We start from the raw sequence: 21,225 nt of genomic DNA, 5'->3' as shown, positions 1-21,225 counted from the left end.
CTCAGGTGAAAGTCAGGAGAAAATTTAAATGCATCATAACAGAGAGATCATCTGCTAATATTTGTAGAAGGGTCAGACGCTGAGATATTTGTTGTCTTCATGTAAGAAATCAGGGAAAAACACTTTAGACAGTGCAGTTCATAGCTCTTTCAAATACATTAGAGAAATCAATTCCGTAAGTGTGGTCTGGAATCAGAGTATTTGTTCAGGAGAAACTGAAGAGTTTGGGGTTCTTTAATGATTTTGCACTAGATGTTTCTTTTTTACTAATAAGGCAAAATTATGCAGCAATTTAAAAATTTTTGGAATGACTGGTTCTTTACTTGAACATAATAGCTTAGCCACATGTTTGCTGTCACAAAATTGACATAGGTTCAGTAAGAACACAGCCTATGTTCAGCTAAAGTATTTGTAAACACATCAAAATTATGTGAGCCTTATCTGGACTGATACTCAGCCAGCTAGCCCCCACCCAGCTCCCAATAATCTCTACACACACAATGTCACATATTCCATTGCATCAGTATGTGTGGCAAATATAGAACTGAAGATAATGAGTGTACTGAAGTTCAGTTTTCAATTTAGAAAAACTGAACTAACTTCAATACACTTCACGTATCTCACAGTGAGCCTGAGATCTTCAGAAAAAGGTACAAGAATTATTGAATATGTCAATATATTAAAAACAAATAAAAAAATAATAAAAAAATCTGGCAGCATTAAAAATGTAACAGTTTTTTCTTTTTCTTTTTCTTTTTCTTTTTCTTTTTCTTTTTCTTTTTCTTTTTCTTTTTCTTTTTCTTTTTCTTTTTCTTTTTCTTTTTCTTTTTCTTTTTCTTTTTCTTTTTCTTTTTCTTTTTCTTTTTTTCTTTCTTCTTCTTCTTCTTCTTCTTTTTCTTTTTTAATATTCTTTCTTTCTCTCTTCTACTTCCTTTTCATTTTCCTCTGTAATCAATAAAAATGAATGACTATATAATTACTTTTTCTTTTTTATATAACAAAGTGGCTTTGGAAGTGATACAGCATCATTTCTTTAATCCTGTTATAGAACTAAGGGACTAATTTTTCTTTTCTTTTCTTTTCTTTTCTTTTCTTTTTTTTTTTCCTTCTATAAGGAAATATATAATAATTTTTGATAATGTTTCCTAGAGAAAGACAATAACAAATTAGAAAATAAAATAAAATAAAAAATAAATGTTAAACGTCATTCACTTATTTATATCTTACATATATATATATGTTGAAGGAAAAGATGCAGAATTTTCAACTGGGAACTTAACCTATTAATATATTCTTTGCATTTAAATGTTTTTCATAGAAACAATATTTTATTCATCATAAAAAACTTACATTTTTTTCTTTGGTTTTTTTTTTTGTTTGTTTGGTTTTGTTTTTGTTTGTTTGTTTGTGTTTGTTTGTTTTCCAGTTAGAAAGTTTCAGGAACTTATAGTTTAAGACTAATATCGCTTATAAGGGAATCCACAGAGCTGTCAATCATATCTTTTCTTAAGTATCTGCCGTAAACATGGATATTAAATCTGCATTGTCGACTTTTAAAATTCTTGACTTTGAAAAATGTGGAGGTAGTATAAAAAATAAACCAACACAAAGAAGCTTCGAGAAATAGATATATAATGGTCTCAAGTGAGATTAAGTAGATCCATGATTTCTTACCAGTTATCAGGATATTAATTAACCTTGTTTTACTACAGCTGTTCTGAATAGCATGGAAACTACAGATGATAGCTCATCATGCAAACGTCCAAGACAATATCTAGAACACCGTGTTCAGTTATGTCCTCTTACATATGTGACTCTACTAAAACAGTTGTGTTAGAGATATTTTAATTTCTGAAAAATATGCTTGAAAAGACTCAAGCAACTTATTAACTTTTTCCAGTAGGGAATAGTTCTGTTGTCCAAACACTGAATTTCACATGTGCCTACGTACTGCTCTGGGTTAACGTAACATTAACTGAACAGTGTTTATAAGTGATTGGTATGTTACAGGGCAAGGCTGCCTTTTGGACAGATGAGCTACAAGAATTACAGGACCAGTGTGAACCTCACGAAGTTCAAGGTAAAATGACAATTCCTGCACCTGGAGCAGAATAACCTGATGCAGCAATCCAAGCTGAAAGTGGCTTTGCAAAAAAGACCTGGATGCTGGACAGCAAATTGAGTATGGGTGTGTAATAGAAACAGTGTGCCCAAAGAAGCATTTCTGGATTCCCCAGTCGGAAACTGAGGAAGTCCAAGCTCTGACTACACTTGAGTCAACTCAATTAAACACATCATGTATGTGCACTGGCAGGATCAAAGGCAACAGTGCTTTAGGGAAAATCAGAAAACTTGATGCCAGAGACTCTGAAAGGTCTGTTTCTATTGTGGAGACAGAATGATGAATAACAAAAGTAATTCTGTCTCCTAATGCTATTTCCATAAACACAGGATTATGAAGGTGACTGGTGCCACCAGTTAAATGATACATTTTCTTATTCTATATCAGATATTTCAGTGCCATGTACAGTTGGTTTTGAAATTGATATATTTTCTACTTGTCTTGAGATGTATGAAGATGATTCCTAAGAGGACATAGGTACTTATTTGGATGTTTTATGTGCGTTTCATATCACACTTGAACTTCAACAGTTTTGCTTTTATGACTAAGTCACAATATCTCGGAAGGGTATTGGAGTAGCAATGGGGGATAGTTTTAGAAGACTTTCATAGCCAATCTACTACCCAAAGGTTCTCCCCCATTACCTGTTATTGCTAGGCTGGATTGAAAGTTTTGAAGTTAACCCTACTACCTGCTTCCAGATCCATCTTACATTCCTGTTCTTTCAAGTCTAAGAGACGAAAAGATACCCTGAGATGTCTGGTCACAGTCAAGTAATATGGGCATGTGTACACTGCACAATAAAGATGACAATCCAAACTGTAAACATCACATAGTGAAACACGGTCCTATGTGGAGAAAGTAACTCAGATCCATAAACACTTAAGCCACGTGACTGTGGCCAAGTGCCAAAGGTAATAAACTTTGATTCTTAACAGATTTCAAAACAGTTTTCAAAACATCTAGCTTTGTGTCATGTTAATGCAGCTTGCCATGGGTCTAAACTAATAGCAGTGCTGACTTTGAGCATATAAGGAGACTCTGTACTTCCTCTGTAACATCTGTCATTCAGCAGGGTTTCTCAAGAAGTACAGCACAAGAGTAGTTATGAAAGTCCAGATGAACTTGACAGCATTTTGGGTATAAGGGAAACTTTCTTCCCCACTGTCCTAGTTTCAGTTAGGACAGAGTTAATTTTCCTCCTAGTAGCTGGTAGGGTGCTATGTTTTGGCTTAGGATGAGAAGAGTGCTGAGGTTTTAATTGTTGCAGAGCAGTGCTTACACCAAGCCAAGGACGTTTCAGGTTTTTGCTCTGTCCTGCCAGCAGGCAGGCTGGAGGTGCAGCAAGAGCTGGGAGGGGACAGACCCAGAACAGCTGACCCAAACTAGCCAAAGGGGTATTCCATACCACCTGATGTCATGCTAAACGATATATAGGGGTGGCTAGCCGGGGTGGGAGGGCTGAACTGCTCGGGGTTAGGCTGGGCATTGGTCAGTGGGTGGTGAGCAATTGCATTGTGCATCCCTTGTTTCATACACATTGTTATTAGTAGTACTATTATTGTCATTATAATTATTATTACTATTGTTATTATTATTTTTCTGTTTTAATAAACTGTCTCTATCTCAACTCACAGGCTTCATTTTCCAGTTTATTTCCCCCATCCCAGAGAGGAAGAAGGGAAGATGAGTGAACAGCTGTGTGGTATTTAGCTGCTGGCTGGGTTAAACCACAACATGGTTTATCACAACATGGAAATGGTCAAATGTGCAATAGAGTAATAGAACAACTGAAAGACCTGAAAGTCTTCCTGTGATTGTAACAGGCATTGTATTGAAGATTTTTCAGGCTTCCTTTATTTAAGAGTATACTGGAGGAAATGTATTAAAAGTTTCTATATCTAGAGAATTCTATTCTTAGTAAAACTTCCTCCTTTTCCACCAATGTCACTCCTCCAAATGTTATCAGGTGAAAGGGAAAACATTAGTTATAGTGAAATGTCTGTAGTGAAACAGACTTAAAATCATAGAATCATAGAATGGTTTGGGTTGGAAAGGACCTTAAAGATCACCTGATTCCACCCCCTGCTATGGGCAGGGGAACCTCCCACCAGACCAGGTTGCTCAAAGCCCCAAGACTTCCAGGATGGGGCTTCTCTGGGCAACCTGTTCCAGTGAATCAACACCCTCAGAGCAAAGAATTTCTTCCTTATATGTAATCTAAATCCTCCCTCTTTTTTGTCCTATCACTACATTCCCTGAAAAAGAGTCCCTCCCCAGATTTTCTATAGGCCCTTCTTAGGTACTATAAGGTCCCTGTGGAGCCTTGTCTTCTTCAGGCTGAACAACCCCAACTCCCTCAGCCTGTCTTCATAGGAGAGGTGCTCCAGCCCTCTGATCATCTTCATGACCCTCCTCTGTATTCTTCTAATATATCCATGTCCTTTTAATGCTGGGGGGGGGAGGGAGCCCAGAGCTGAACACAATACTCCAGGTGGGGTTTCACAAGAGCAGAGCAGAAGGAGAAAATCACCTGCCTTGCCCTTCTGGCCATGCTGCTTTTGATGCAGCCCAGGATACGGTTAGCTTTCTGGGCTGCAAGTGCACATTGCTGGCTCATGCTGAGCTTTTCATCAACCAACACCCTCAGGTCCTCCCCATCAGGGCTGCTATCAAACCATTTTCTGCCCAGCCCATGTTTGTGCTTGGGATTTCCCTGACCCAGATGCAGGACTTTGCACTTGGCCTTGTTGAACTTCGTGATGTTTGCACAGGCCCCCATCTCAAGCCTGTCTCTGGATGGCATCCTTTCCCTGCAGTGTGTTAATCACACCACACAGCTTGGTGTCATCAGCAAAATTGCTGAGGATGCACTTGGTCCCATTGCCCATGTCACCAACAAAGATGTTAAGAAGTGTTAGTCCCAATACTGACCCCTGAGGAGCACCACTAGTTACTGATCACCTGGACATTGAGACGTCGACTTTTTGAGTGTGACCATGTAGTCAATTCCTTACCCATCAAGTGGTCCATCCATCAGAACCATGTCTCTCCAATTTAGAGACAAGGATATCATGCAGGGCAGTGTCAAATACTTTACACAAGTCCAGGTAGATAACATCAGTTGCTCTTTCCCTACCCATCAATGCTGCAATCCCATTGTAGAAGGCCACCAGATTGGTCAGGCACAATCTGCCCTTAGTGAAGCTATGCTGGCTGTCACCAATTGCCCTCCCCCCCCCCCCCCCCCCCTTTTTTTTTAATGTGCTTTAACATAGTTTTCAGGAGGGTCTGCTCTAAGGTCTTGCTAGGTGCAGAGGTGAGACTGACTGGCCTGTAGTTCCCTGGTCTTCCTTTTTTCCCTTCTTGAAAATGGAGTTCTGTTTCCCCTCTTCCAGTCAGTGGGAGCTTCACCAGACTGTCACAACTTTTCAAATATGATAGGCAGTGGCTTAGCAACAACATCCGCTAGTTTCCTTATGACGGCAGATGTATCTCATCGGGTCTCATGGACTTGTGTACCTTTAGGTCCCTTAACTGGTCAGTTTCTGAATGAAAAGACATAGAAATAAAATAAAGAAAAAAAAAAAGAAAAGAAAAGAAAAAGAAAAAGAAATTGCAAATTTCCTAAGCTATTCCTTTTTCTTTGACTGGAAGGAAGATAGGAAGATTATAGTTTGGTTGTTTTTTTCATTGCTTTGTTGTTTATTTGTTTATTTTAAGAAACTGAAAATAACTTACAAAACAAATAAATGAACAAAAAAATAAAACCTAAGTTCATTGAAAGAGTCTTTAAAGAGTACAATCTATATAAATGCCAAACAAAAATCCCAAACTGATACACCTTTAATATAAGTTACAAAATCAAAATTTGGAATTGCAATCCAGAATTCCAAATCCATGAACTGATCATCTGAAAGATCCGTTCAGAAAGTGTCTCAGAATTTCTCATAGTAGCTACAAAATGCTTGCAATGTACGCTTTATATATCAGCACCACCTAGAGTGCATCTCTAGAAATAACTCCAGTAACATAATATTCTTCACAAAGTGTGATTGTATTTCAGAGGAAGGCTTTCCAGACTTACTCTTTTTCAGTGAGTTTAATTTCAACCATACCTGGTTTACACAATAGAAGAAAGACGGGGAGGCAATATTTTTGTTATTGCAACTAGAAGAGGTGAAGAAAAGTTATTGCAAAATATTTTAGATTCAACTGAACTCTGTAAGTCAGTGTCTATTGCTTCTGTCTTGATCATGAGTAGAAAGTTCCTCAATCAGAATATAGGTTGTGATAACAATGACGATAATGATGATATCCAAAGCAGATCAGAATCCTCTTCATTCTCCTAAATCTGTTTTAATTTCCCTGAGAAATAGGCACAGTCTGTTGTGTTTTTCAGTAAACTATTTAGTCAAGAGTTAGAAGGCAGAACCAAGCAAAACAGATGAGTAAGATGTTAATTTCATGCTATTGCATGTTTATGAAGAAATTTTTATTGCATGTTTTGTGAAGCAATTGTTAATGTATGTTTATGAAGTAGCTGTTTTTATCTTTATTTCTATTGACATTCTCTTTGCAGCATGTTTGCATCACCTAATTATATAAAGTTAACTCATGTATGTAGGCATAACAAAAACAAGAGATGGTAGGAAAAATGATATAAAACTTTCTCCATTGTTTATTTACATTCATTTTTTTCCACTGCAGATGAATAGGAGCTAGTTTGCCATTGTACTATTCCAGTTTGATATTGTAAAAATTTAATGCAAAATGAGTAGAGATATAACAGTATATGCCTTGAATAACTCAGTAGTGTATTGGGCTCTTTATCTGGAGGTGATGTTCTTCTTCACGCTTTGTGGCTGTAGCAGTTAATTTGTTAATTCTGGAAATATTCAGGAATGCTCAAACATAATTAATTTTCTAGTCCACTGAAATCCATAAGAGCATGGTACTTGCCTATGGTTCCGGTAAACAGACACCTGGTGTAGATAGAACACTTCTGGGGCTGTTTATTTTATTTTTTTTAAACAAACATGTTATTAGTACGGCTGCATAAAGATTTTATTATGGTCTATATTAATGAGTAAAAAAAAAAAAAAAAAGTAGGAATATAAGCTTAACAAAATAGAGCATTTTCTTCCTTTGCAGATATACATCTTTACATATACATCTATATCTTTGCAGATATACATGCAAAAAAAAAAATCAGCTGTTGGTAAGTACTTGTTATTCATTTATGGCAAAGCAACGCAAGGAGACTGAAAATAGGGCTTCTTGCTCCATTGACTGAGAAGCATAAGACAAACAAGCACATCTTCAGATCTTAACAGCAGTATGTGGTCTTTTTACAAGATGACACTCTTGTAAATGGGACTGGGACAGCAAAAGGCCTGTCTTTTCTCAGAAGACAGCACTCTCCTGCTCATATGGAGCACAAGTCATTAAGAATGCTGCTCATCTTTATTCCTCTCCCTGCCACCCTTGTGACCCAGTGCTACTTGCCTTCTTGTTAAATCTGGGGTCCTGCCGTGGGAAAGTTTCTATTCTATAGGAAGGATGAGTGAAAAACTTTGCTTCAGGTCCTCTTCCATATTTTTCTTCTGGCTGGAAAATACATCTGACACCACCAAACTGAGAGCTTATACCTCTCTTAAACAGTATTTCTGGTCTAAATCTTCTAAAGCTTACACAGTGTAAAGTCAAAGCATTATTGACTATTTCTAGTCAATAATTGTAAAAGAGTAATGCAACTTTATACAAGTTTCTATATTTAATGTAACTGAAATACTGGGCAAAGTGAATAAGTATAACATTACAAGTATTTATAGTATTGTAAACAATCATTTTCAATCTTTTAGTCCTGACGGTAATTCTACTCTTACCCGCTACAACCAGGTGTGGATTACAAAAGAATATATTTTCTCAGCTCTGCTGGCAGCACATACTAAGTAATGTGTCCACCATATTACATACAATATTTCTATATTGCTATTACATTGTGAAGAAACTAAGACAAAATAATTACATCAGTAAGGAGAATCTGACCTCTTTCCTGTCTTAGACAAAGAAAGTGTGGTACTTTCGGCCAAAACTGATAATAAAATCATAAAGAAATGAAAAAAGCACTATGAGAGTTATTAAGGAAAGACCACACAAAAGTATAACAAAGGTGTTACAAACTGCAGTGAAGTGCTTATTGTCATTACAAGAAAACAAATGAACTTGCCATAATATGAAAATATATCAAACATTCTGCAAGATAATTAATAATTCAAAATAAAATGTCTTCAATACAGATCCAAATTAGGTTAATTTTAAATAAAGAATACTGATATTTAGGGTTGTAACCACCGAGAAAGATGAAAAATAAATTATTCAAATGCTTCAAAGACATATAAACCTTTTTTTGGCTTCAAAACTTATTTATTCTTTTTTTTTTTTTTTTCCCCTTTAGCTGAATTATTCTCATATTTATTGTTTCAAGACATTCTTCATATTTTTTTGAAATGTGTGAGGCTGGACACTGTCTGGCCATGGATAAAGAACTATCTAGACCTTGATTTTGCTTTTGAATAGATCATTTTAGTTCTCTGACATCATAACAGTACACTTCATGTTGCTATGTAAATCCTTGACTGTAGCATCTCCAGATCATATGACATGTGAAAAGGGACTATTTGATTTGAAGACTGAACACAGAGGTGTCCAGAATTCTTAGATTTCCTCAAAGTACAGGCTGTTGTCCTGAATTAAAGCAACTAGTCTACATAGAAGTAAATCAGTTGGCACAGAGAGGATTGTGACCACCTCAAGATGGGCAGCGGAGCCAGTTCTGAGAGCAAGGAGTCAGCCAGGAGATCCAGAGAGCTGGAAAAGAAACTCCAGGAAGATGCAGAGAGGGAAGCCAGGACAGTCAAACTACTACTGTTGGGTAAATAGAATAAAAATTGTTGATAATACTTTTCCAATGAGGTGTTTTTTTGCTCTACAATTACATTTCAGAACAGTGGATTTCCCTGCCTTTACAATTTTAATGGAAGAAAACAGTCCTGCAGCACATATAAAGTGTTTTCTAGTTGTGGACACACATAAAGCAAGCAATTAAAATGTGGAATGAGCTGAAAATGACTATGTAATTAAATGGATTCATTTTTAATTTTTATAAATCCTTGAGCATAGAAAGGTTAGAGAAATTAGAACCTACTGTTAGAATAACTGTTCTGATGTTTACATATGCAGAAGGTAGAACAGATTTTTTTTTTTTTTTTTATGATTCTATATGCATTAATTTGCAGGAAGATTAAGTGAGATAATTTGTTAGGTAGAAAATTCCCAGGTGCCTCTAAGTATTGAAATAGAAACTGCTTATATTCCAAACTGTTGCACTTCATTCTTTTACATAAAAACTTACACGGTGAGTTTGGTTATTTTTTTGTTTGTTTGTTTCTATGTATAAAAATGATACTGTAAATAGAAAAACAGAATGTAGTGAAATGAGTAGAGATGAATATTCTTACAGACTACTACTTCTAATCCACATTATGAACAATTTATTCAGTGTGTGCAATAGCAAATGAAAGATGATACTTTTCTTGAAGACATTTTATTATTTTATTTTTTTCACCATGTTACTACTTAGCCTGCTAGAAATATCCAAGAGCACAATAACACTGCTGGTATCTTAATATCTTTCTTCTACTATTATACTATGAGAGTTTACAGTGGTTACACCAAACGAATAGAAAAATAGCCTCTCATCATTCATTTTTTTCTATGTATTCTTCTTCATTGGAACCACAAGGTTTACAACTGCTGTTAAACTGAAATTTATTCAGCCTGAGCTAGATGCCTCACATAAAGTAAATCAGATGAATTCTATTTTGTATCTTATGCAAAATATCTATTTATGCCTGCTGAGAATTTGTCCATTATAAATAATAAATACAGAAAAAAGACTAGCATGCAAGTTTCTCAAATGAATACGGGAAAATAACAGTTTGACACAGTTTAAGTACCATCAGTATTCAGATTGCAATTTACAAAGTTTTAGAAATCTGGAGACAATATGAAGATTTTCTGTGCTACATTAATAGAAATTATTGCTCCTGCTGACACAACCTTAAGTTGGTGAAAAACAGAATAATATTTTCATTTAAACTTTCAATAATTTCAATAATTTCTATATATTCTTAAGAATTTATTTTCTAACTCAATCTGCCAAATAATTGGCAGATAATTCAATTGAATTTAATAATTCAATTTAATAATTGAATTTAATAATTCAATTATTTGGCAGATTGAGTTAGAACCAGAGTGCATCAGAGTGCGTCAGAGAGTTTCTGTCTCTGACCAAAACTGAAGATGTAAGAAATCCTTTAAGAGGAATTTAGAGGATAAAGATAAATTTATAAGATAAGCAGTTTGATGATATACTTTTATCTTCAAACCTTCATGTCCTGGCTTTCATACTGCAGGTGGTCTTACACCAGGACACAAACTAAATTACTCCTCCTTGAAAACATGCATGTATTAGTATTTAGAGCATTAACCTAGAATGTTTCCCATTGGATGAGTCTTTTTCTGACACTATTTATATCTTAATCTTAAGATACTTATAGTAAAATGTTTTGAGATGAATTGAAAGCTAAATGAAAAAAAAAAAAAGATTTCTATTTGGTTTAACTTTAGCATATTTTAGCCTCATCAACTATTCAAACTCTCTGCATGAAACAAGACAATCACCAAAACTTGATGAACTCTTCTCTATAGCATATATTTCTATTTTATCTGCTTTTATTCATGCTATGTCAGTGGGTGGTGTTTTAGAAGGCTTTTCTCCTAGGGTACATATGATATAGATCACAAGGAACCAAACAAAAAACATTACAGGGGAAAAAAAAAAAAAAAGTAAAAAAATTAATTTACTTCTTCAAAGGAAAAAAAAAACGAGAGAGAGAGAGAGGGGTGAATAAAAATTAAGTCTGTTTTGAACTTAGTACACAGCTAGAGTGAAAGTGTCTGTTCAACATTTGGAATCACAACTGCTGAAGCAATGTGTATATGTGGCATCGTATAAATCTTCCTATGGTCAACCAGTGAACTGGCCAGGTAGGACAAAATGAATCCACTATCCATATCTGGATTCAAGGCTGGATTATTTTATTTTATTTCAGAGTTTAGATTATTCTGATCTTTCTATACCTCCAAGGTGATCTCAGAAAATGATTCAGTTCTTATACTTCATAATTCAAGGGCACCTCCATTCAAATTGATAAGACTAGTCTTATCCTAGCCCTAGATTTCTATTAATTTTGATCACGCATTGCCTCTATGTTATGGTATCACCATTGTTTATTTTGCAGTAGGCAGATTGGTAAGTCTATATATATATACATTTTAAAAGATTTCATATATATTTCATATGTTTTTCTGTGTCTTCACAATTGCTCTTACCTTTAAAATGTGAAGAAAAAAATGAAAAAAAAACAACAACAAACACAACCAACCAACCAACCAACCTAACAAACAAACAAAAAGCATTCTGACCATTTCCTGAGAGGAGTATTTAACATCTAGTCTGGTCTCTCTGTGTCCTCCAACAGGCCATTTTACAAAAATTAAATTATATACAGAAACTAAAGACACCACAGAATCACAGAATCACAGAATTTCTAGGTTGGAAGAGACCTCAAGATCATTGAGTCCAACCTCTAACCTAACGCTAACAGTCCCCACTAAACCATATCCCTAAGCTCTACATCTAAACGTCTTTTAAAGACTTCCAGGGATGGTGACTCCACCACCTCCCTCGGCAGCCTGTTCCAGTGCCTAACAATCCTTTCAGTAAAGAAGTTCTTCCTAACATCTAACCTAAAACTCCCCTGGCGCAACTTAAGCCCATTCCCCCTCGACCTGTCACCAGGCACGTGGGAGAACAGGCCAACCCCCACCTCACTACAGCCTCCTTCAAGGTATCTGTAGAGAGCGATAAGGTCGCCCCTGAGCCTCCTCTTCTCCAGGCTGAACAAGCCCAGCTCCTTCAGCTGCTCCTCATAGGACTTGTTCTCCAGGCCCCTCACCAGCTTCGTCGCCCTTCTCTGGACCCGCTCAAGCACCTCAATGTCCTTCTTGTAGCGAGGGGCCCAAAACTGAACACAGTACTCGAGGTGCGGCCTCACCAGAGCCGAGTACCACATTACCACGTTTCTTTATATTAAGTTCCATGACCTAGGTAAACACTTTCTTGGTACAGAGCGATAATTTGTAGTTTATGCACAAGGAGAGGAGGAAAGCAGTGCCCCTTCCTGGTTTTCTTCAGAAGTTTCCCCAGAGCCAGAAAGGTTCAGAGCTTTGTGCTAGGTGCTTCTGTGCTGTCAAGGTCATTCTTGTCCAGAAATCTAGTCCTTGAATACTTATACTTCCAAAATTCATATATTTTTATGAGTCTGGAACAAACTCCAAGGTGAAAGTTTTATTTCTTTCGTATCAGGAGATAAATACAGCCACATCTTGTACGTACTTTAAGGAGGCCAGCCTAAAGGTAAAGTACAATGCTCACTTGAAACACTGCCAGAACAGCTCACAGTACTGTAGGAACAGTAATATTTCATAGAAATAAGAACTTAACTTTCGTTTAGATAATCATTACAACTTTGAACTTTATTAATTGATGACTTAATTGTATGCAGTTTCTGGTGGCCTGTTACAACTCACCCGCATCAGAGCTGGTCACCCTCATCTCACCGAGAAGTACTCATTTTTAGAGTATATAATTTAATATAAGCATCTACTTCAGGATGACCAAAATTGAAGTAATATGTTGTTTTTTTTTAGTTTTAGAAGAAAATATTTTTCTCCACTGTCTACAAAGGGTACCTGATAGTGAGTCTGAACATAGCAGTTTGCAGTGTAGACATTTAAAATCCACTAAATGAGCCAAATCCAGTTCAATTGCCATAGTTATGAGGCAAGGCTTAAATTATTGCTATTAACACCTTCACTGAAAGCAAAGACTTCAAAAGCAAAGACAGATGAATAATCCTGCTGACTGAAAGTGGTGGTTTTTTGTTTGTTTGTTTTGTTTGTTTGTTTGTTTTGTTTTGTTTCTTTGTTTTCTGGAGGAGTGGGGGAGAAGCTTAAGGACCTTATTCACTCAAGAGGGCAAAGGGTTAATAAAACACTTGTGTTTTTTTTTGTTTGTTTGTTTGTTTGTTTGTTTTCTAATTTATCTCTCCTGTGGAGAAAGTAAGTTCAGTTTGGTAAGAGGACTGGAAAGATATGATTTCCAGTCTAGTTCACAGTTTCCGGAGCTCTGAGCACCATCAACAAGGTTCATGCAGAGGTGTGAAACCTGTTCTGATCTTAGGGTGTTTGTTTTTTTCCAGTATTACATGAGAGTCAGTTGTGGCAGGTTTCAAAAAAATATTCAGGCAGCAGTATTTTATATCTTCTTACTTTTTCTTTTGGAAAATTTCCTAAATTAATCCTTTATTATCACATAAATAATAACTGTAAAGAGATGATAGCTATTTTTTTCTGATACACAAAACAATGCAATATATTAAACAAACAAACAAAAAAGTTCTTTTATGACTCAACAGATGTTAATTGTGATCAGGACTTGTACTCTTCCCTGTATTCACAAATATTCAAAAAAATCTTAATGTCTTCATTAATGATCTGGACAATGACACAGAGTACACCCTCAGGTTTTTTTATTTTATTTATTTATTTATTTTTATGACACAAAAACTGAGGTGAGATATACTATTGAGTTGTGCTACCTTGGGACTTGGACAGATGGAAAAATGGTCTGATAGGAGCCTCATGAGGTTCAAGAAGCAGAAATGCAGAATCCTGCACTGGGGGAGGAACAACTCCAGGCTCAAGTATATGTTGAGGATCACCAAGATGGAAAACAGAAAAAGACCTGGGGGTCCCGGTGGGCACCACATTGAAAAAGTGTCAGCAATAAGGCATTCCTGCAAAAGTTAACCATATCCTGGACTGTATTAGGCAGAGTATTGGCAGCAGGTTGAGGGAGGTTTGAGGCTTTTGCTCTACTTAGCACTGATACAGCCACATCTGGAGTACTGTGTCCAGTTCTAGGCCCTCCAGTACAGAAGAGATCTGAGCATACTGAAAGGAGTTCAATGTAGGGCCACCACGATGCACTCCTCCTCCAAGGAAAGGCCAAGGAAGCTGGGACTGTTCAGCATGGTGAAGAGGAGGCTCAGGAGATCTTATCACTTTGGATAAATACCTGAAGGGAGGGTGCAAAGAGGACAGAGCCAAGCTCTTTTCAGTGGTGCCCAGGGACAGGACAAGAGGCAATGGACACAGACTAGAACACAAGAAGTTCCTCCCGAATATCAGGAAGCACTTCAGTGCTGTGTAAGTGACAGAGTACTGGGACAGGTTGCCCAGAGAGGTTGTGTGGTCGCCCTCCTTGGAGATCCTCAAAAGCGATTTGGATATGGTCCTAGGTAACCAGTTCTGTGTGGCCTTGCTTGATCAGGGACAAGGTGGCCTCCAAATGTCTGTTCCAATCTCAACCATGTTGTGACCCTGTGAAATTCTGCTTAGGAAAGTAGTGGATTCAAGTTACATCTGAGGTCTTGTGTTCTGCTCTCCTTTGAATTCAATCAGTTCTCACTGTCTTTCAAAGTACCTCCATATTTATTTTTTTCTCTGTTCCTGGTCTGTCTATACACCTTTGTTGCCTGCACTGTAGAGGCTGGACCATCCCAGAGCAGAGGGGCAATTCAAGACATGTCTCTGGGTGTGGCTCCTTTGCAGATCTTTGCCTGCAGCTATGCCATGCTCACTGCACTTCTCGAGGCTTCTCTGAAGCCTCAATGTGTCCTGAAACAGAAATGGCATGGAAGCTGGGAAGTTGAATTCAGAATATCCCAACCAAGATGAGAGGCAGTTTACAGTCTGCCAGACTGCTCGTTGTCCAGCACAGTGCTGAAGGTGGATGTAGCACACCCTGATACACCGTGAAATGTCTTTCATCTCTCAGGAAAATGCCTAGAATTTCAGGCAGTAACAAAGATTTCCGTGCCTTTATTTTCCATGCCTATATCCATCTCAAGGAAACTTGGCATACAAATAGAGATATGGAAATCAAAGGTAAATTTGAATAAAAAATAGATCATAAGAATGTGAAATGCAAAATACAGGCTATAGCATGTTTTATAAGGTCCCTGTCAGGCAGAGACACAAATCTTCACAGAGACAGGAAATTGTTTAAAAGCCATTTAAATTTTCCAGACTTTAGAACAAGACTGACTTTGGCCTAAGCTCTAGTCTTTTATGTCGAAAATTTGGGCTGGATCATAATTTCCCTCTTCACTGCCTCCTAAAGTGAAGCTGCCCTCAGCTCCCCGTAGTTCTTTTGCTGCCATTTGCATGGGCAGAAGAATTCTGTGGTGAGTAGAAATGTAGTTGTGGCCCTGCTCTCCTGTCTTAAGGGCTCGGGCCAGAAAAGCAGGCTGAACAGGAGGGGGAAGAAAGAAGGGAAGCAGGTGCAAAGTAAATTGTTTCTGACTTGTTTCCTGTAGTACAACTGCTGCTACGATTAACACAATACTCCAGAGTGGAGCCAAAGTCTATGAGTCATCTGTTGTTTAGATAAAGGCATTACTGGGTCATAAATTAGAGATGAGCAGAGGTAGAGAAATACACCTATAAGATATAAATTATGACTCCTACTCTATTTTAACCTTGTCTTCCAAATCTGGAAGAGAGGTTCATTTCTGTATTATGCTTCCTGGCATCTTTCCATGAGGTGGATGCAGGAATTCCCAGAACTGCTTGCTCTCTTCCCTACAAAAAGTTTAGCAATGCTGCTTCCCTGGCAGGGCTTTACCAAGTCCTTCAGAGGGGAATTGAGAGGATAAAAAGTGATCTAAAGCAAATTTGCATTTTGTCCAAACTGTGGCAGATGGCAGCATCATCTCATTTTGCATGGGCTTGATGTTTTCCTCTCGCACTTTCTGCCATTCACATTGTGGGCTTTAGAAAATGTTTTGCATATGGTTTGCTGTCTGTTGTGATTCAATTGAGTAAATTAATCTCTGTCATTTAAATGCTATTAGCTTTACAAAATCTGTTTGGAAACTCTGTAATCTGTTCCATTCACTGAGGGGCCATCACTTAGAATAGCTATGCCGCAAGTTTTCTCTTTAGCCAAAAGTATCCAGTAAGGTAAATGATAATCTGCAAAAATTAGAGTAGTGATGAGTCTTGTCCCATGGATTCATACAGAGAAGTCAAACCTTCTCTTCAGGTTCTTTTAAAATCTAGCTTGTGTTTGGCAGGTGTGGCCAAGCCCTGCTCCTCACCAGTCTCACTGATAGAAGTTAAAATAGTTAAACTCATACTGATTTGCAATGGAAAGTCTTGTGCTGTGATTATTCACTTTGCATGAGATAAGAAGGCCAAATTAATCTGAATAATCTGACTTAAACTAAGACCTAGTTCTGCAAATTGCCTGTACAACCAAATGCCTATATCTCCCTGACAGCAATGGGAATTTACTGCAAATTCATTCTCAAGTTGTGTCTGCTGCAAGGCTGTGCAGATTTCCCACTTTCAGTGGAAGACCATAGGGCAGAGGAAGTGGCAATAGACCGGTATCAAGATATTTGCTCATGTGCTGCCTCTGCTTCGTGAGCTAAATCACGTAGAAATCCTGCTTTTCCACTTGTTTAAATATGCTAGGTGGTCTGGATTACAAAGTCAGCATAGACATTAAATGAGCAGCTACAATCATATAACGAACAACATACTGTCAGGTGCTGTAGTTTTTTTGTGTCTTTTCAGCAATCTGCCCAGGTGATGGGGATGAAATCAAAATATGACCAATATCTCTTTGATAATAAGAAACTGTATTTTTCTTAATTGACTGCACTTTCCTTTCTTTTCAAATATCTCTTCCCTCTTTTAGAATTTATATTTTCACCAAGATTTCATTCTTTCTAAGTCTGAATGGACACTAGGGAGGTTTACAGTTAGTGAAATGGGGATCTGAAACATCTGTATGTCTCTTCATAAATACCAAATTCTGTTCCAGAGAGTTATTTTTAATATTTTCTACTTATTGATGTATCAATCATATCTTCTGAATATTCCCTCTCTGCAGGTGCTGGAGAGTCAGGAAAGAGCACTATTGTAAAGCAAATGAAGTAAGTACATGAATATTCACATCAGTTGTTGAATATGGTATTTGTAGCATAAGCTATCTAACCTTATTGCAATATTTATGTTATTTGAATAAAATGCAAAGAAACATCATTAAAATCAAGTTCTCATTCAGACACATAAACAAAAATACAAAGTGACTAAGACACACAGCTGGATTGGTAATCAGATCTGTCTGATCAAATCATGCACCTGTCCAACCCTTTACTGAAGCTTCCTCTTTGGCTTCAGTGGGACTTGCAGTACTGTGGTGAGACCATATAAGATAACAGGCCATAGCATGTTCACCTAGCCTAGTATCTCATCTCCTGAAGTAGCTACTGGAGGATACACATGCAAACACACTGTAATACTTTCACTGAATACCCTGCCAATATCTGGTGATCTGTGACTCAGGGACCATCCCGAACCAGAGAAACAGAGATGGTATCAGCATGGTAAATAGTCCTCAGTTAATTCATGTCAGTTTTCTCCCAAATCTCTTTTGAAACTATGTTAACTAACAACACCCTTATCTCCCTTTGTTCAATTTTAATTTTGTCCATATCACTATCATTCAATTTCCCTGTATTACAAGTGAAAATATTGAAATATTCACATGATGTAACCGTAGTGTCAAGATTTTTTCTTCCTTCAAACTGGGTTCTGTGGGTCATTCTTGGTCCTATGAAAAAAAAAAAAAAACTGCAAAACTTTAAAACATGATCCCACTTTGTAAGCACTAGCATCTTGCTGTGAAAAAAAAAAAAAAAAAGTGTCTTAAGTTATCCTAAATATTTTATAGCTTCAGTGATGTATTTCAAAGAGTGAAGTAAAAAATGTCATATCATAAAAGTAATTTTCTACTACATAAGCAGCTCATTTTCTAACATGACAGATTCAGTACTATCCATCAAATATTTTGCTATTTTCTTTTTGTTTGATTGTTTGCTTTGTTCCACTTCAGTGGTGGATAACTTTATTTCTGTTTTGAGTTTCAGTCAGGAGATATCCACTAAACCATTGAAATGTATTTTGCTGAAAGCTTCACCAAGTATGAGCAGATTAGAGATGTTCCTCTGAATTAAACACTTTAAGAAGGCTGATAACCCTAAACAACTTCAAGAAGGGAGCAGGAAGTGGAAAAGCTGAGTTATCTTTAAAGCCATGTGTATACATGCGCTGTCAACCTGAGCACAAATGTGAATTATTTTCCCAGGAAAATGTTGATGAAAATTATCACTTTTCATACAAAATGTCAACTTTATGTCATAACCATTTTTTTTTCTTAAAAGGGAAATTATACAGTAAAAAAGAAATATCTTTTTTTTTTTTCAGTGAAGTATAACATTTTCTAGAGAAGACTGATAACTACTAACAAAAGAAGTCATTTTGCTGAAAATACAAATTCACACTAAAATCAGGGTTATTTTACTCCTATTACTATAATTTTCTAATTCATAAACCTCACTCTTTCCAGACTGAAGATTTAAATCAAAGTTAAATCCTTCCACTTAGCTTTGCACAATGTCTTGTGATGCTCCAAATATAGATATGGTGCAAGGCCTAAAAAAGCTAGGATGTTTAAGAGGGATGACAAAAAAAAAAAAAAAAAAAAAAAAAAAAAAAAAAAATTTTCCGTCTCTCTGTGCTTCTATCTCATTTCCAATGTGTGAGCTAACTTGTTTAAATCCAACCTGAGTATTTCTCTGCTATGCCTTGAATTAGAAGTATAAATCTACTTTATAACACTCAGAACTGTAGAAGTTTAGGAAATAAAAAGCAGGAAACAAAATATTTGGTAATTCATCAAGCCAATTGAAACTAAATCAAAGCCTCCTGCCTGAACTTTTTCCTCCAATAAAAACATATTCTAGATATTGTGACAGGTAAAACAATCCACAACTTTAGAATCCTCCATTTATTTACAGGTTGGATTTGTTTGTTTGTTTGTTTGTTTGTCTTGTTTTCCAAGGAGTGTTATAGAACTAAATTTTCCATTTGATAGAAAGCTCCTTCTAACCACACAAGATGTTAGCTTCTTTTACAATCCTTTCTTAAGAATGACCAATGTTTAATAAATGTAGCAAAATTCACTACTGATTTAACAGGCTGGCTAGCATCTTTTCTGCCAGAAGAGATAAAAAATATATTATTTTTTTTTTTTAAAAAGGGGATTAGGGAGTGGCACAAAAAAACCTTGAGAAAAAGCAAGTTTTGTTCTGTAATTACAGAATCTAATTTTATTTCAGGATCTTATACGTTCTTCCTCTCTTTGTTCTTCAAAGGGAAAACATGAGAACAACATATACAATAGTTATCTGGGGACTCCATTTAGGCTTTATCTTTTCTGTTATCCCAGATTTTCCAGTCACAGGAAAAAAACTTATCTTCTCCACATATCCTGTTTCGGACACTGATGTAAGACACTCAAAGTAATCAAAAAAAGCTCATGTTTATCATGGGGTAACCACATTGTCCTTCTATTCAAGTACATCACATCTTGTCATGGTTTGCTATGTAAGAAGTTCTGGCTGAATATGAGAGGGTTCTTCTGTACAGTGAGGGTGATTGAGCACTGGAACAGGTTGCCCAGAGAGGTAGTGGACTCTCCTTCTCTGGAGATATTCAAAACCCACCTGGATGCCATCCTGTGCAATGTGCTCTAGGTGATCAGAGTAAATACATCTCCCTTCTCAATAAGTCTTACTATTTCATTTAAATCACCATGTTAACATAGGGATACACAGATACCTCAGGTGCTGGTAGAAAAATGTCCACAAGTATGCCAGTCTGCATAACACAGCTCCTCTTTATTTTCTTACAAGTTTAGTAGGATTCCTTTGAATCTTGCAGATCAGTGCTGAAATCAGCATCAAATAAATAAATAAATAAATAAATAAATAAATAAATAAATAAAACTTTGAAATGGAGTTTATAGATTTGCCTGTTCAAAAAGTGGTTGTGAAAACACTTAAGAGAACTGTGTTCTCTTATAATGCTACAGATACAAGTACAGAACTTTTGAATTCTGTGCTATCCATAAATTGGACATGTTATGATTCTTGAGCATTCATTTATGATCTAGCTTGTGTGTGCAAATGAACTATCTGGGCTAGACTGTCAGATTCTTTCATATCACCTACTTTGGCTTGTATAGTCCTGTTAAGACTATATCTCTGGCAAGATTGGGGGGTTGGTGTAGGAATTAGTTATTTAATAACCTGGCCTTCACCTCTGAACAACTGAAGTGAGGAAGAACAGTCTTGGTTCTAGAAGTAGCCAAAGCAGCTTGCTGTCTGTTCACTGATGTACGCTACACAAAATAGATGAAGTTTTCATCCTTTTCACAACTACTGGAAAAAGATGTCTCTCTGAGCCATGATCCACTCTGCACACTGATCTCAGAGACCTTTAACCCTATGCCACACTTCAGTTAGGGAAGATTATGAAATTACAGTCCCTCTCTCAGAATCAGATTAATTGAATTTGACTGTTAAGATTCTTTGACCTTTGGAATATGGGCAAAATCCTCTTGAGTAATAGTTATTTCCCCAAAGGCTACAGAAAATATTATCATCTTTCATGAATTAGAAGTTTTAATTGATGTACAAAGAAATATTCAAGACTGTGTTTTCTGTTGGGAAAGTACCTCACAGTGTAGAAATACAATTACATTATTGTTTTCCACTCTAGATAAGACTCAGATTAATAATGAGAGGCACTAAACAAGCAATGTGAGAGCCTGGTTCCAGTAGTGTAGACTGTAATAATACATTATTTGAGGCCTAGGTCCAGCTATGCATCTTGCCCTGTAACCACAGGAATGGGCTGGGGACCTGTTTTGGACCCGTGCAACACTACCTTATGTTGACTCACAGGTGAAAAGAAAAGGACCTGTTCAGCCAGAC

At 36.7% G+C, this 21,225-nt stretch overlaps 1 protein-coding gene across 2 annotated transcripts in view; it reads left to right on the top strand.

The window, feature by feature from the left end:
- The first annotated feature begins 531 nt into the window (after positions 1 to 531).
- Positions 532 to 21,225, top strand: part of LOC137849848 (guanine nucleotide-binding protein G(t) subunit alpha-3) — a 38,279-nt gene continuing 17,585 nt past the window's right edge. Inside the window, exons 1-3 of one of the 2 annotated variants that reach the window (XM_068669908.1) lie at positions 532 to 650; positions 2,011 to 2,080; positions 17,277 to 17,319. In XM_068669908.1, the coding sequence (XP_068526009.1) occupies positions 17,315 to 17,319 (5 nt within the window). In that variant the 5' untranslated portion in view covers positions 532 to 650; positions 2,011 to 2,080; positions 17,277 to 17,314. Of the gene's footprint in view, positions 651 to 2,010; positions 2,081 to 8,576; positions 9,060 to 17,276; positions 17,320 to 21,225 lie in introns of those variants that run through there. The other variant, XM_068669909.1, reaches the window with a different exon arrangement.

This window comes from Anas acuta, chromosome 1 (genome assembly GCF_963932015.1).
Source record: "Anas acuta chromosome 1, bAnaAcu1.1, whole genome shotgun sequence".
NCBI classification, from domain to species: domain Eukaryota; kingdom Metazoa; phylum Chordata; class Aves; order Anseriformes; family Anatidae; genus Anas; species Anas acuta.
This window is presented reverse-complemented; position numbering and strand designations above follow the sequence as displayed.